Source organism: Oncorhynchus keta, unplaced genomic scaffold (genome assembly GCF_023373465.1).
Source record: "Oncorhynchus keta strain PuntledgeMale-10-30-2019 unplaced genomic scaffold, Oket_V2 Un_contig_22982_pilon_pilon, whole genome shotgun sequence".
Lineage (NCBI taxonomy): Eukaryota > Metazoa > Chordata > Actinopteri > Salmoniformes > Salmonidae > Oncorhynchus > Oncorhynchus keta.
In genome coordinates this window covers 1-14,397 of record NW_026283145.1, presented here as the reverse complement: position 1 = coordinate 14,397, position 14,397 = coordinate 1, and the positions used below count along the sequence as shown (strand labels likewise).

General features: G+C 50.6%; 1 protein-coding gene and 1 long non-coding RNA gene across 2 annotated transcripts; both read left to right on the top strand.

The window, feature by feature from the left end:
• Positions 1-3,953: 3,953 nt before the first annotated feature.
• Positions 3,954-13,897, top strand: LOC127921658 (RNA-binding protein 26-like; the record flags this gene model as incomplete). The annotated part of the gene is made up of 6 exons (XM_052505250.1): positions 3,954-4,073; positions 4,336-4,526; positions 10,831-11,048; positions 11,263-11,532; positions 13,258-13,521; positions 13,771-13,897. Coding segments are annotated over 6 exons (1,190 nt in total), but the record flags the coding sequence as incomplete, so codon positions are not given.
• Positions 4,788-6,012, top strand: LOC127921657 (uncharacterized). The gene is made up of 3 exons (XR_008109226.1): positions 4,788-4,846; positions 5,262-5,464; positions 5,967-6,012. It is a non-coding gene; the product is annotated as an uncharacterized LOC127921657 (long non-coding RNA).
• Positions 13,898-14,397: the final 500 nt, after the last annotated feature.

Genomic DNA, 14,397 nt, shown 5'->3' with positions numbered 1-14,397 from the left:
GGGTGCTTGATCTAAAGTAGTGCACTATATAGGGAATAGGGTTCTATAGGGTCTTGGTCTAAAGTAGCGCACTACATAGGGAATAGGGTTCTATAGGGTCCTGGTCTAAAGTAGTGCACTATATATAGGGAATAGGGTTCTATAGGCGCTTGATCTAAAGTAGTGCACTATATAGGGAATAGGGTTCTATAGGGTCTTGGTCTAAAGTAGCGCACTACATAGGGAATAGGGTTCTATAGGGTCCTGGTCTAAAGTAGTGCACTATATAGGGAATAGGGTTCTATAGGGCTCTGGTCTAAAGTAGCGCACTACATAGGGAATAGGGTTCTATAGGGTCCTGGTCTAAAGTAGCGCACTACATAGGGAATAGGGTTCTATAGGGTCCTGGTCTAAAGTAGTGCACTATATAGGGAATAGGGTTCTATAGGGCTCTGGTCTAAAGTAGTGCACTATATAGGGAATAGGGTTCTATAGGGTCCTGGTCTAAAGTAGTGCACTATATAGGGAATAGGGTTCTATAGGGCTCTGGTCTAAAGTAGTGCACTATATATAGGGAATAGGGTTCTATAGGGCGCTTGATCTAAAGTAGTGCACTATATAGGGAATAGGGTTCTATAGGGTCTTGGTCTAAAGTAGCGCACTACATAGGGAATAGGGTTCTATAGGGTCCTGGTCTAAAGTAGTGCACTATATAGGAATAGGGTTCTATAGGGCTCTGGTCTAAAGTAGTGCACTACATAGGGAATAGGGTTCTATAGGGTCCTGGTCTAAAGTAGCGCACTACATAGGGAATGGGGTTCTATAGGGTCCTGGTCTAAAGTAGTGCACTATATAGGGAATAGGGTTCTATAGGGCTCTGGTCTAAAGTAGTGCACTATATATAGGGTTCTATAGGGTCCTGGTCTAAAGTAGTTAACTATATATAGGGAATAGGGTTCTATAGGGCCCTGATCAAACGTAGAGCACTATATATAGGGAATAGGGTTCTATAGGGCCCTGGTCTAAAGTAGTGAACTATATATAGGGAATAGGGTTCTATAGGGCCCTGATCAAACGTAGAGCACTATATAGGGAATAGGGTGCTATAGGGCCCTCGTCTAAAGTAGTGCACTAAATATAGGGAATAGGGTTCCATTTGGAACTATACACAGTGACTGATACTCATTAGTTACCTAATGTGCAATGTGTCGGCCCCACTATTAATGCCCTTGTCCTCCTCCCCTCATCAACCCCCACTATTCATGCCCTTGTCCTCCTCCCTCATCACCCCCACTATTCATGCCCTTGTCCTCCTCCCCTCATCAACCCCCACTATTCATGCCCTTGTCCTCCTCCCTCATCACCCCCACTATTCATGCCCTTGTCCTCCTCCCCTCATCAACCCCACTATTCATGCCCTTGTCCTCCTCTCCTCATCAACCCCCACTATTCATGCCCTTGTCCTCCTCCCTCATCAACCCCACTATTCATGCCCTTGTCCTCCTCTCCTCATCAACCCCCACTATTCATGCCCTTGTCCTCCTCCCCTCATCAACCCCCACTATTCATGCCCTTGTCCTCCTCCCTCATCAACCCCACTATTCATGCCCTTGTCCTCCTCCCCTCATCAACCCCACTATTCATGCCCTTGTCCTCCTCCCCTCATCACCCCCACTATTCATGCCCTTGTCCTCCTCCCCTCATCAACCCCCACTATTCACGCCCTTATCCTCCTCCCCTCATCACCCCCACTATTCATGCCCTTGTCCTCCTCCCCTCATCACCCCCACTATTCATGCCCTTGTCCTCCTCCCCTCATCAACCCCACTATTCATGCCCTTGTCCTCCTCCCCTCATCAACCCCCACTATTCACGCCCTTATCCTCCTCCCCTCATCACCCCCACTATTCATGCCCTTGTCCTCCTCCCCTCATCAACCCCACTATTCATGCCCTTGTCCTCCTCCCCTCATCAACCCCACTATTCATGCCCTTGTCCTCCTCCCTCATCAACCCCACTATTCATGCCCTTGTCCTCCTCCCCTCATCACCCCCACTATTCATGCCCTTGTCCTCCTCCCCTCATCAACCCCACTATTCATGCCCTTGTCCTCCTCCCCTCATCAACCCCACTATTCACACCCTTGTCCTCCTCCCCTCATCAACCCCACTATTCATGCCCTTGTCCTCCTCCCCTCATCAACCCCACTATTCACGCCCTTGTCCTCCTCCCCTCATCAACCCCACTATTCATGCCCTTGTCCTCCTCCCCTCATCAACCCCACTATTCATGCCCTTGTCCTCCTCCCCTCATCACCCCCACTATTCATGCCCTTGTCCTCCTCCCCTCATCACCCCCACTATTCATGCCCTTGTCCTCCTCCCCTCATCACCCCCACTATTCATGCCCTTGTCCTCCTCCCCTCATCAACCCCACTATTCATGCCCTTGTCCTCCTCCCTCATCAACCCCACTATTCACGCCCTTGTCCTCTTCCCCTCATCACCCCCACTATTCATGCCCTTGTCCTCCTCCCCTCATCAACCCCCCCTTTTCATGCCCTTGTCCCCCCCCCCTCATCAACCCCCACTATTCATGCCCTTGTCCTCCTCCCCTCATCACCCCCACTATTCATGCCCTTGTCCTCCTCCCCTCATCACCCCACTATTCATGCCCTTGTCCTCCTCCCCTCATCAACCCCACTATTCACGCCCTTGTCCTCTTCCCCTCATCACCCCCACTATTCATGCCCTTGTCCTCTTCCCCTCATCACCCCCACTATTCATGACCTTGTCCTCCTCCCCTCATCAACCCCCACTATTCATGCCCTTGTCCTCCTCCCCTCATCAACCCCACTATTCATGCCCTTGTCCTCCTCCCTCATCACCCCCACTATTCATGCCCTTGTCCTCCTCCCCTCATCAACCCCACTATTCATGCCCTTGTCCTCCTCCCCTCATCAACCCCCACTATTCATGCCCTTGTCCTCCTCCCCTCATCAACCCCACTATTCATGCCCTTGTCCTCCTCCCCTCATCAACCCCACTATTCATGCCCTTGTCCTCCTCCCCTCATCAACCCCACTATTCATGCCCTTGTCCTCCTCCCCTCATCAACCCCACTATTCATGCCCTTGTCCTCCTCCCCTCATCAACCCCCACTATTCATGCCCTTGTCCTCCTCCCCTCATCACCCCCACTATTCATGCCCTTGTCCTCCTCCCCTCATCAACCCCCACTATTCATGCCCTTGTCCTCCTCCCCTCATCAACCCCACTATTCATGCCCTTGTCCTCCTCCCCTCATCAACCCCCACTATTCATGCCCTTGTCCTCCTCCCCCCTCATCAACCCCCACTATTCATGCCCTTGTCCTCCTCCCTCATCAACCCCACTATTCACGCCCTTATCCTCCTCCCCTCATCAACCCCTACTATTCATGCCCTTGTCCTCCTCCCCTCATCAACCCCTACTATTCATGCCCTTGTCCTCCTCCCCTCATCAACCCCACTATTCACGCCCTTGTCCTCCTCCCCTCATCAACCCCACTATTCATGCCCTTATCCTCCTCCCCTCATCAACCCCACTATTCATGCCCTTGTCCTCCTCCCCTCATCACCCCCACTATTCATGCCCTTGTCCTCCTCCCCTCATCACCCCCACTATTCATGCCCTTGTCCTCCTCCCCTCATCAACCCCACTATTCATGCCCTTGTCCTCCTCCCCTCATCAACCCCACTATTCATGCCCTTGTCCTCCTCCCCTCATCACCCCCACTATTCATGCCCTTGTCCTCCTCCCCTCATCACCCCCACTATTCATGCCCTTGTCCTCCTCCCCTCATCAACCCCACTATTCATGCCCTTGTCCTCCTCCCCTCATCAACCCCCACTATTCATGCCCTTGTCCTCCTCCCCTCATCTCCCCTCGTTCCCTATTCCCCGTCTTCTCCCAGAGACGCAGACCTTTGTCGATAGACTCTTCAAGCCGTCAACTCCAGAAGCTACCTACCTCAGCAGGACCATCAGCCAGGTGCCGCGGGCAAAGTGGAGGGACACCTGACCAGGACGGACAAAGACGACCAGAGGAAAGACGAGGTGACTGGTTGAGTCATGTTGAAAAGGCGCCAACACTTAAATGTTTACTTTAACAGTGATGCTACAGGACACCGCTGTGGTAGAGTTTAGTGCCTCCACATAATTGGCATGGAAGGTTACACACCACAGTCTGACAGTAGAGATCTATTGTCCAATAGTATTCTTTGTAATCAGGAAGTGGGGTTATTTGTAAACAGGATGAGATCAATGTAGTTCATCTAGTGCTACTTTCAGGATCTTAGTTCAAACTCGTGTTTTCCAGCCAAGTCGTGAGGAGGACCGGGACAAGAAGTTCTCCAGGAGAGTGAACTACAGCCCCCCGTCCAGCTCCCGCTACAGTAGAGACAGCAGGTCAGTGAACTACAGCCCCCCGTCCAGCTCCCGCTACAGTAGAGACAGCAGGTCAGTGAACTACAGCCCCCCGTCCAGCTCCCGCTACAGTAGAGACAGCAGGTCAGTGAACTACAGCAGAGACAGCAGGTCGGTGTGAACTACAGTAGAGACAGCAGGTCAGTGTGAACTACAGTAGAGACAGCAGGTCAGTGAACTACAGCAGGTCAGTGTGAACTACAGTAGAGACAGCAGGTCAGTGAACTACAGTAGAGACAGCAGGTCAGTATGAACTACAGTAGAGACAGCAGGTCAGTGAACTACAGCAGGTCAGTGTGAACTACAGTAGAGACAGCAGGTCAGTGAACTACAGTAGAGACAGCAGGTCAGTATGAACTACAGTAGAGACAGCAGGTCAGTATGAACTACAGTAGAGACAGCAGGTCAGTGAACTACAGTAGAGACAGCAGGTCAGTGAACTACAGCAGGTCAGTGTGAACTACAGCCCCCCGTCCAGCTCCCGCTACAGTAGAGACAGCAGGTCAGTGTGAACTACAGCAGGTCAGTGTGAACTACAGCCCCCCGTCCAGCTCCCGCTACAGTAGAGACAGCAGGTCAGTGAACTACAGCCCCCCGTCCAGCTCCCGCTACAGTAGAGACAGCAGGTCAGTGTGAACTACAGTAGAGACAGCAGGTCAGTGAACTACAGTAGAGACAGCAGGTCAGTGAACTACAGTAGAGACAGCAGGTCAGTGAACTACAGTAGAGACAGCAGGTCAGTGAACTACAGTAGAGACAGCAGGTCAGTGTGAACTACAGTAGAGACAGCAGGTCAGTGAACTACAGTAGAGACAGCAGGTCAGTGTGAACTACAGTAGAGACAGCAGGTCAGTGTGAACTACAGTAGAGACAGCAGGTCAGTATGAACTACAGTAGAGACAGCAGGTCAGTGTGAACTACAGTAGAGACAGCAGGTCAGTATGAACTACAGTAGAGACAGCAGGTCAGTGTGAACTACAGTAGAGACAGCAGGTCAGTGTGAACTACAGTAGAGACAGCAGGTCAGTGTGAACTACAGTAGAGACAGCAGGTCAGTGAACTACAGTAGAGACAGCAGGTCAGTGTGAACTACAGCAGAGACAGCAGGTCAGTGAACTACAGTAGAGACAGCAGGTCAGTGTGAACTACAGTAGAGACAGCAGGTCAGTGTGAACTACAGTAGAGACAGCAGGTCAGTGTGAACTACAGCAGAGACAGCAGGTCAGTGTGAACTACAGTAGAGACAGCAGGTCAGTGTGAACTACAGCAGAGACAGCAGGTCAGTGTGAACTACAGTAGAGACAGCAGGTCAGTGTGAACTACAGCAGAGACAGCAGGTCAGTGTGAACTACAGCAGGTCAGTATGAACTACAGCAGGTCAGTGTGAACTACAGCAGGTCAGTGTGAACTACAGTAGAGACAGCAGGTCGGTGTGAACTACAGTAGAGACAGCAGGTCAGTGTGAACTACAGTAGAGACAGCAGGTCAGTATGAACTACAGCAGGTCAGTGTGAACTACAGCAGGTCAGTATGAACTACAGTAGAGACAGCAGGTCAGTGTGAACTACAGCAGGTCAGTATGAACTACAGCAGGTCAGTGTGAACTACAGCAGGTCAGTGAACTACAGCAGGTCAGTGAACTACAGTAGAGACAGCAGGTCAGTGAACTACAGTAGAGACAGCAGGTCGGTGTGAACTACAGTAGAGACAGCAGGTCAGTGTGAACTACAGTAGAGACAGCAGGTCAGTGTGAACTACAGTAGAGACAGCAGGTCAGTGTGAACTACAGTAGAGACAGCAGGTCAGTGTGAACTACAGCAGAGACAGCAGGTCAGTGTGAACTACAGCAGGTCAGTGTGAACTACAGTAGAGACAGCAGGTCAGTGTGAACTACAGCAGAGACAGCAGGTCAGTGTGAACTACAGTAGAGACAGCAGGTCAGTGTGAACTACAGTAGAGACAGCAGGTCAGTGTGAACTACAGTAGAGACAGCAGGTCAGTGTGAACTACAGCAGGTCAGTATGAACTACAGCAGGTCAGTGAACTACAGTAGAGACAGCAGGTCAGTGAACTACAGTAGAGACAGCAGGTCAGTGTGAACTACAGCAGAGACAGCAGGTCAGTGTGAACTACAGTAGAGACAGCAGGTCAGTGTGAACTACAGCAGAGACAGCAGGTCAGTGTGAACTACAGTAGAGACAGCAGGTCAGTATGAACTACAGCAGGTCAGTATGAACTACAGCAGGTCAGTGTGAACTACAGCAGGTCAGTATGAACTACAGTAGAGACAGCAGGTCAGTGTGAACTACAGTAGAGACAGCAGGTCAGTATGAACTACAGCAGGTCAGTATGAACTACAGCAGGTCAGTATGAACTACAGCAGGTCAGTATGAACTACAGCAGGTCAGTGAACTACAGTAGAGACAGCAGGTCAGTGTGAACTACAGTAGAGACAGCAGGTCAGTATGAACTACAGCAGGTCAGTGTGAACTACAGCAGGTCAGTATGAACTACAGCAGGTCAGTGAACTACAGTAGAGACAGCAGGTCAGTGAACTACAGTAGAGACAGCAGGTCAGTATGAACTACAGCAGGTCAGTATGAACTACAGCAGGTCAGTATGAACTACAGCAGGTCAGTGAACTACAGTAGAGACAGCAGGTCAGTGAACTACAGTAGAGACAGCAGGTCGGTGTGAACTACAGCAGGTCAGTGAACTACAGTAGAGACAGCAGGTCAGTGAACTACAGTAGAGACAGCAGGTCAGTGAACTACAGTAGAGACAGCAGGTCGGTGTGAACTACAGCAGGTCAGTATGAACTACAGTAGAGACAGCAGGTCAGTGTGAACTACAGTAGAGACAGCAGGTCAGTATGAACTACAGCAGAGACAGCAGGTCAGTGTGAACTACAGCAGGTCAGTATGAACTACAGCAGGTCAGTATGAACTACAGTAGAGACAGCAGGTCAGTGTGAACTACAGTAGAGACAGCAGGTCAGTGTGAACTACAGCAGAGACAGCAGGTCAGTGTGAACTACAGCAGGTCAGTATGAACTACAGCAGAGACAGCAGGTCAGTGTGAACTACAGCAGGTCAGTATGAACTACAGCAGGTCAGTGTGAACTACAGCAGGTCAGTATGAACTACAGCAGGTCAGTATGAACTACAGCAGGTCAGTATGAACTACAGCAGGTCAGTGAACTACAGTAGAGACAGCAGGTCAGTGAACTACAGTAGAGACAGCAGGTCAGTGTGAACTACAGCAGAGACAGCAGGTCAGTGTGAACTACAGCAGGTCAGTATGAACTACAGCAGGTCAGTGTGAACTACAGCAGGTCAGTGAACTACAGTAGAGACAGCAGGTCAGTGAACTACAGTAGAGACAGCAGGTCAGTGTGAACTACAGCAGAGACAGCAGGTCAGTGTGAACTACAGCAGGTCAGTATGAACTACAGCAGGTCAGTGTGAACTACAGCAGGTCAGTATGAACTACAGCAGGTCAGTATGAACTACAGCAGGTCAGTGAACTACAGCAGGTCAGTATGAACTACAGCAGAGACAGCAGGTCAGTATGAACTACAGCAGGTCAGTGTGAACTACAGCAGGTCAGTATGAACTACAGCAGGTCAGTGAACTACAGCAGGTCAGTGAACTACAGTAGAGACAGCAGGTCAGTGAACTACAGTAGAGACAGCAGGTCGGTGTGAACTACAGCAGGTCAGTGAACTACAGTAGAGACAGCAGGTCAGTGAACTACAGTAGAGACAGCAGGTCAGTGTGAACTACAGCAGAGACAGCAGGTCAGTGTGAACTACAGCAGGTCAGTATGAACTACAGCAGGTCAGTGTGAACTACAGCAGGTCAGTGAACTACAGTAGAGACAGCAGGTCAGTGAACTACAGTAGAGACAGCAGGTCAGTGTGAACTACAGCAGAGACAGCAGGTCAGTGTGAACTACAGCAGGTCAGTGTGAACTACAGCAGGTCAGTGTGAACTACAGTAGAGACAGCAGGTCAGTGTGAACTACAGCAGAGACAGCAGGTCAGTGTGAACTACAGTAGAGACAGCAGGTCAGTGTGAACTACAGCAGAGACAGCAGGTCAGTGTGAACTACAGTAGAGACAGCAGGTCAGTGTGAACTACAGTAGAGACAGCAGGTCAGTGTGAACTACAGTAGAGACAGCAGGTCAGTGTGAACTACAGTAGAGACAGCAGGTCAGTGTGAACTACAGTAGAGACAGCAGGTCAGTGTGAACTACAGCAGGTCAGTATGAACTACAGCAGGTCGGTGTGAACTACAGTAGAGACAGCAGGTCAGTGTGAACTACAGTAGAGACAGCAGGTCATTGTGAACTACAGTAGAGACAGCAGGTCAGTGTGAACTACAGCAGGTCAGTATGAACTACAGCAGGTCAGTGAACTACAGTAGAGACAGCAGGTCAGTGTGAACTACAGTAGAGACAGCAGGTCAGTGTGAACTACAGTAGAGACAGCAGGTCAGTGAACTACAGTAGAGACAGCAGGTCAGTGTGAACTACAGTAGAGACAGCAGGTCAGTGTGAACTACAGTAGAGACAGCAGGTCGGTGAACTACAGCAGGTCGGTGTGAACTACAGCAGAGACAGCAGGTCAGTATGAACTACAGTAGAGACAGCAGGTCGGTGTGAACTACAGCAGGTCAGTGTGAACTACAGCAGGTCAGTATGAACTACAGTAGAGACAGCAGGTCAGTGTGAACTACAGTAGAGACAGCAGGTCAGTGAACTACAGTAGAGACAGCAGGTCAGTGTGAACTACAGTAGAGACAGCAGGTCAGTGTGAACTACAGTAGAGACAGCAGGTCAGTGTGAACTACAGTAGAGACAGCAGGTCAGTGTGAACTACAGCAGAGACAGCAAGTCAGTATGAACTACAGCAGGTCAGTATGAACTACAGCCCCCCATTGACAACAGGTGAGGGACATAGTTCTCTATTACTCTACTGGACCTGGTCAATAGTAGTGCACTATATAGTGTATAGGGTGCTATTTGAGACTGATGCATAAATGCTCCTGTCTCTGTTCAATGGGATGTTTCCTAAATTACTTTATTCTGCCCTTCTCTCCCTCCTCTCTCCCTCCTCTCTCTCTCCCTCCCTCTCCCTCCTCTCTCTCTTTCTCTCTCTCTTTCTCTCTCTCTCTTTCTCTCTCTTTCTCTCCCTCTCTCTCTTTCTCTCTCTCTCCCTCCTCTCCCTCTCCTCTCTCTCTCTCTCCCTCCTCTCTCTCCAACCTCCCTCCCTCCTCTCTCTCCCCATCCTCTCTCTCTCTCCCCCTCCTCTCTCTCTCTCCCCCCCCTCTCTCTCTCTCCCCCTCCTCTCTCTCTTTCTCCCCCTCCTCTCTCTCTTTCTCTTCCTCTCTCTCTTTCTTCCTCTTTCCCCCTCTCTCTTCCTCTTCCTCCTCTTTCCCCCTCCTCTCTCTCTCTCTGTCTCTTCCCCCCCCACCCTCCTCCTCTCTCTCTCTCTCTCTCTCTCTCCCCCTCCTCTCTCTCTCTCCCCCTCCTCTCTCTCTCTCCCCCTCCTCTCTCTCTCTCCCCCTCTCTCTCTCTCTCCCCCCTCCTCTCTCTTCTTTCTCCCCCTCCTCTCTCTCTTTCTCTTCCTCTCTCTCTTTCTTCCTCTTTCCCCCTCTCTCTCCCTCCTCTTTCCCCCTCTCTCTTCCTCTTCCTCCTCTTTCCCCCTCTCTCTCCCTCCTCTTTCCCCCTCTCTCTTCCTCTTCCTCCTCTTTCCCCCTCCTCTGTCTCTCTCTCTCTCTCTCTCTCTCTCTCTCTCTGTCTCTTCCTCCTCCTCTCTCTCTCTCTCTCCTCCTCTTTCCCCCTCTCTCTTCCTCCTCTTTCCCCCTCCTCTCTGTCTCTCTCTCCCTCTCTCTCTCCCCTCTCTCTCCCCCTCTCTCTTCCTCCTCCCCCCCTCCTCTCTGTCTCCCTCTCTCTCTCTCTCCCCCTCTCTCTCCCCCTCTCTCTTCCTCCTCTTTCCCCCTCCTCCTCTCTCTCTCTCTCTCCCCCCTCTCTCTTCCTCCTCTCTCCTCCTCCCCCCTCTCTTCCTCCTCTCCCCCCCCTCTCTTCCTCCTCTCTTCCTCCTCTCTCTCCCCCCCCTCTCTCTTCCTCCTCTCTCTCCCCCCTCTCTTCCTCCTCTCTCCCCCTCTCTCTTCCTCCTCTCTCCTCCTCCCCCCCTCTCCCTCCTCTCTCCCCCCTTCTCTTCCTCCTCTGTCTTCCCCTCCTCCTCTCTCCTCCCCCCTCTCCTCCTCCCCCTCTCTCTCCCTCCTCTCTCCTCTCCTCCTCCCCCCTCTCTCTTCCTCCTCTCTCTCCCTCCCCCTCTCTTCCTCCTCTCTCCTCCTCCTCCTCTTCTCTGTCGTTTGTCAGACGAGGGGATGACCGTAAAAGGGACGACCGTACCAGGAAACGGAACGATTACGACCGCATCCCCCCGAGACGGGACTCGTACCGGGACCGTTACAACCGGAGGAGGGGCCGTAGCTACAGCCGCAGTAGGAGCAGGAGCAAGGACCGGGCCAGGGACCGGGAGAGAGACCGAGACCGCAGTAGCAGGAGTCACAGCAGGAGCCACTCCAAGAGCAGAGGTGAGAGGGGAGGCCGACCAGAACAACTCTGGTTGTGTGCAGGTTTATGTTCCTGGTTTAGACGGAAGACTATGATTGGTTGATTCATTTTGAAAGTCAGTATGTTAAGACTAGTGTTGGGTTGGAACAAAAGCATGCACATCCAACGGCTCTACGCCTGCTCTAGATATCATGACTGTTTCCTGCTTCCTGCCCCTTATTCTTCTGATCACAGAGCGGGATGCTGGGAGGTCAAAGTACGAGCCCGATCGAGGAGACCGGGGGACGGAGGTTGGAGCTGGTGAAGGCCTACTGCCGATCCCCACGGGCAAAACCGCCACGTTCCCCGTGCCCACCCTCAGCAGCACCATCACGGTGATCGCCCCTCAAGGTAACCACAGCAACAGCATCGCCTCGGTGACGGACAGCTGGTCGGACTTCCACCCGGATCAGTCACTGGACCGGCCCCTTCCGCCACAGAGGAAACGTTGCCGTGACTACGACGGTAAGCAGGAAGGAAGTTGACGTGCCTGATATGTTTTTTGTTTGTTTGTTTTTACACCGAGATTGTCTTTTAGTGGCCCGGGATGACGTATGACCGAGAAGGAGAATGTTTGGAGTGATTTTGTTTTCTTTCTGTCTGTTGTTTCTGGAAAAGGCCTTTTGTTTCAAACTGTCCTCTAGCTGTGTTACTATATACTGTCCTCTAGCTGTGTTACTATATACTGTCCTCTAGCTGTGTTACTATATACTGTCCTCTAGCTGTGTTACTATATACTGTCCTCTAGCTGTGTTACTATATACTGTCCTCTAGCTGTGTTACTATATACTGTCCTCTAGCTGTGTTACTATATACTGTCCTCTAGCTGTGTTACTATATACTGTCCTCTAGCTGTGTTACTATATACTGTCCTCTAGCTGTGTTACTAAACCGTATTGTGTTGTCTTCCTGAGAAAGGCCTTCTGTATCTAACTGTCCTCTAGCTGTGTTACTATATACTGTCCTCTAGCTGTGTTACTATACCGTATTGTGTTGTCTTCCTGAGAAAGGCCTTCTGTATCTAACTGTCCTCTAGCTGTGTTACTATATACTGTCCTCTAGCTGTGTTACTATATACTGTCCTCTAGCTGTGTTACTAAACCGTATTGTGTTGTCTTCCTGAGAAAGGCCTTCTGTATCTAACTGTCCTCTAGCTGTGTTACTATATACTGTCCTCTAGCTGTGTTACTATATACTGTCCTCTAGCTGTGTTACTATATACTGTCCTCTAGCTGTGTTACTATATACTGTCCTCTAGCTGTGTTACTATATACTGTCCTCTAGCTGTGTTACTATATACTGTCCTCTAGCTGTGTTACTATATACTGTCCTCTAGCTGTGTTACTAAACCGTATTGTGTTGTCTTCCAGAGAAAGGCTTCTGTATCTAACTGTCCTCTAGCTGTGTTACTATATACTGTCCTCTAGCTGTGTTACTATACCGTATTGTGTTGTCTTCCAGAGAAAGGCCTTCTGTATCTAACTGTCCTCTAGCTGTGTTACTATATACTGTCCTCTAGCTGTGTTACTATATACTGTCCTCTAGCTGTGTTACTATATACTGTCCTCTAGCTGTGTTACTATATACTGTCCTCTAGCTGTGTTACTATATACTGTCCTCTAGCTGTGTTACTATATACTGTCCTCTAGCTGTGTTACTATATACTGTCCTCTAGCTGTGTTACTATATACTGTCCTCTAGCTGTGTTACTATATACTGTCCTCTAGCTGTGTTATTATACCGACTGTGTTGTCTTCCAGAGAAAGGCTTCTGTATCTACCTGTCCTCTAGCTGTGTTACTATACCGTATTGTGTTGTCTTCCAGAGAAAGGCTTCTGTATCTAACTGTCCTCTAGCTGTGTTACTATATACTGTCCTCTAGCTGTGTTACTATACCGTATTGTGTTGTCTTCCAGAGAAAGGCTTCTGTATCTAACTGTCCTCTAGCTGTGTTACTATATACTGTCCTCTAGCTGTGTTACTATACCGTATTGTGTTGTCTTCCAGAGAAAGGCTTCTGTATCTAACTGTCCTCTAGCTGTGTTACTATATACTGTCCTCTAGCTGTGTTACTATATACTGTCACTCTAGCTGTGTTACTATACCGTATTGTGTTGTCTTCCAGAGAAGGCTTCTGTATCTAACTGTCCTCTAGCTGTGTTACTAAACCGTATTGTATTTGTCTTCCAGAGAAAGGCTTCTGTATGCGCGGGGACATTTGCCCGTTCGACCACGGTATCGATCCAGTGGTGGTGGAGGACGTTAATCTACCCAACATGTTCCAAGCCCCTCCCCCTATCCCGGGGGTCGCCCAGCCCCCTCCCGGCCTACCGCCCCCGCCAGGACCTCCCCCTCTCATGACCCCACCTCCCGTCAACCTCCGCCCCCCAGTGCCCCTGACAGGCAGCCTGCCGCCCGGCCCGCCGCCCGGCCCGCCGCCCGGCCCGCCGCCAGGTAGGAATTCAGCAGATCCGTTTTGTCACAGCGAGTCCGTGGCTCGAGGCGCATGTGTTGTCATTCCAAACGGAACCCTCTTCCCTATAGGGTGAGCTTCTTTCAACCATAGCCAATCGGGTGTTCGCCTTACCTTCATGAAGATCTCACACAGAGATGTCAGACTTGCATCGTTCTAGAATGTTGTGTTAACGGCGGCCATCTTGGTCAGGGACCATTCTAGTGTTTTATTTAAATCTGTGCCCCCAGGTCCCCCTCACCAGGCAGCAGTGATGGATGCCCCTCCAAACTCCATCGCCAACTCTGTTCCCACTATTGTAACCACAGGGACACGTGACCCTCATCCCCCAGCCCCCGGCTCCTCTCTTCCCACCAGGTAGGGATGTGTGTGAGCTGTGTGTGAGCTGTGTGTGTGTGTGGTTGTGTGTGTGTGTGTGAGTTGTGTGTGTGAGAGCTGTGTGTGTGTGTGGTGTGTGTGTGTGAGCTGTGTGTGTGAGCTGTGAGCTGTGTGTGAGACTGTGTGTGAGCTGTGTGTGTGAGCTGTGTGTGTGTGAGACTGTGTGTGTGTGTGAACTGTGTGTGTGAGCTGTGTGTGTGTGTGAACTGTGTGTGTGTGAGCTGTGTGTGTGTGTGTGTGTGTGAGCTGTGTGTGTGTGTGTGTGTGTGTGTGAGCTGTGCGTGTGTGTGTGAGCTGTGTGTGTGTGTGGGTTGACAGTGAGGGTTGTCTTAAAGTGTCATCCTAGGTGCATTCTCCTGCCGTTGTGCCCTTGAGCAAAGCATTTTAGTCCTCTTAACAGCTGTACAATTGTGGCCTTCAGTTATCTACTGCTCCAACCTGTGTCTTTCAGAGGGGAAGGAGACATGTTGTCTCTGTTC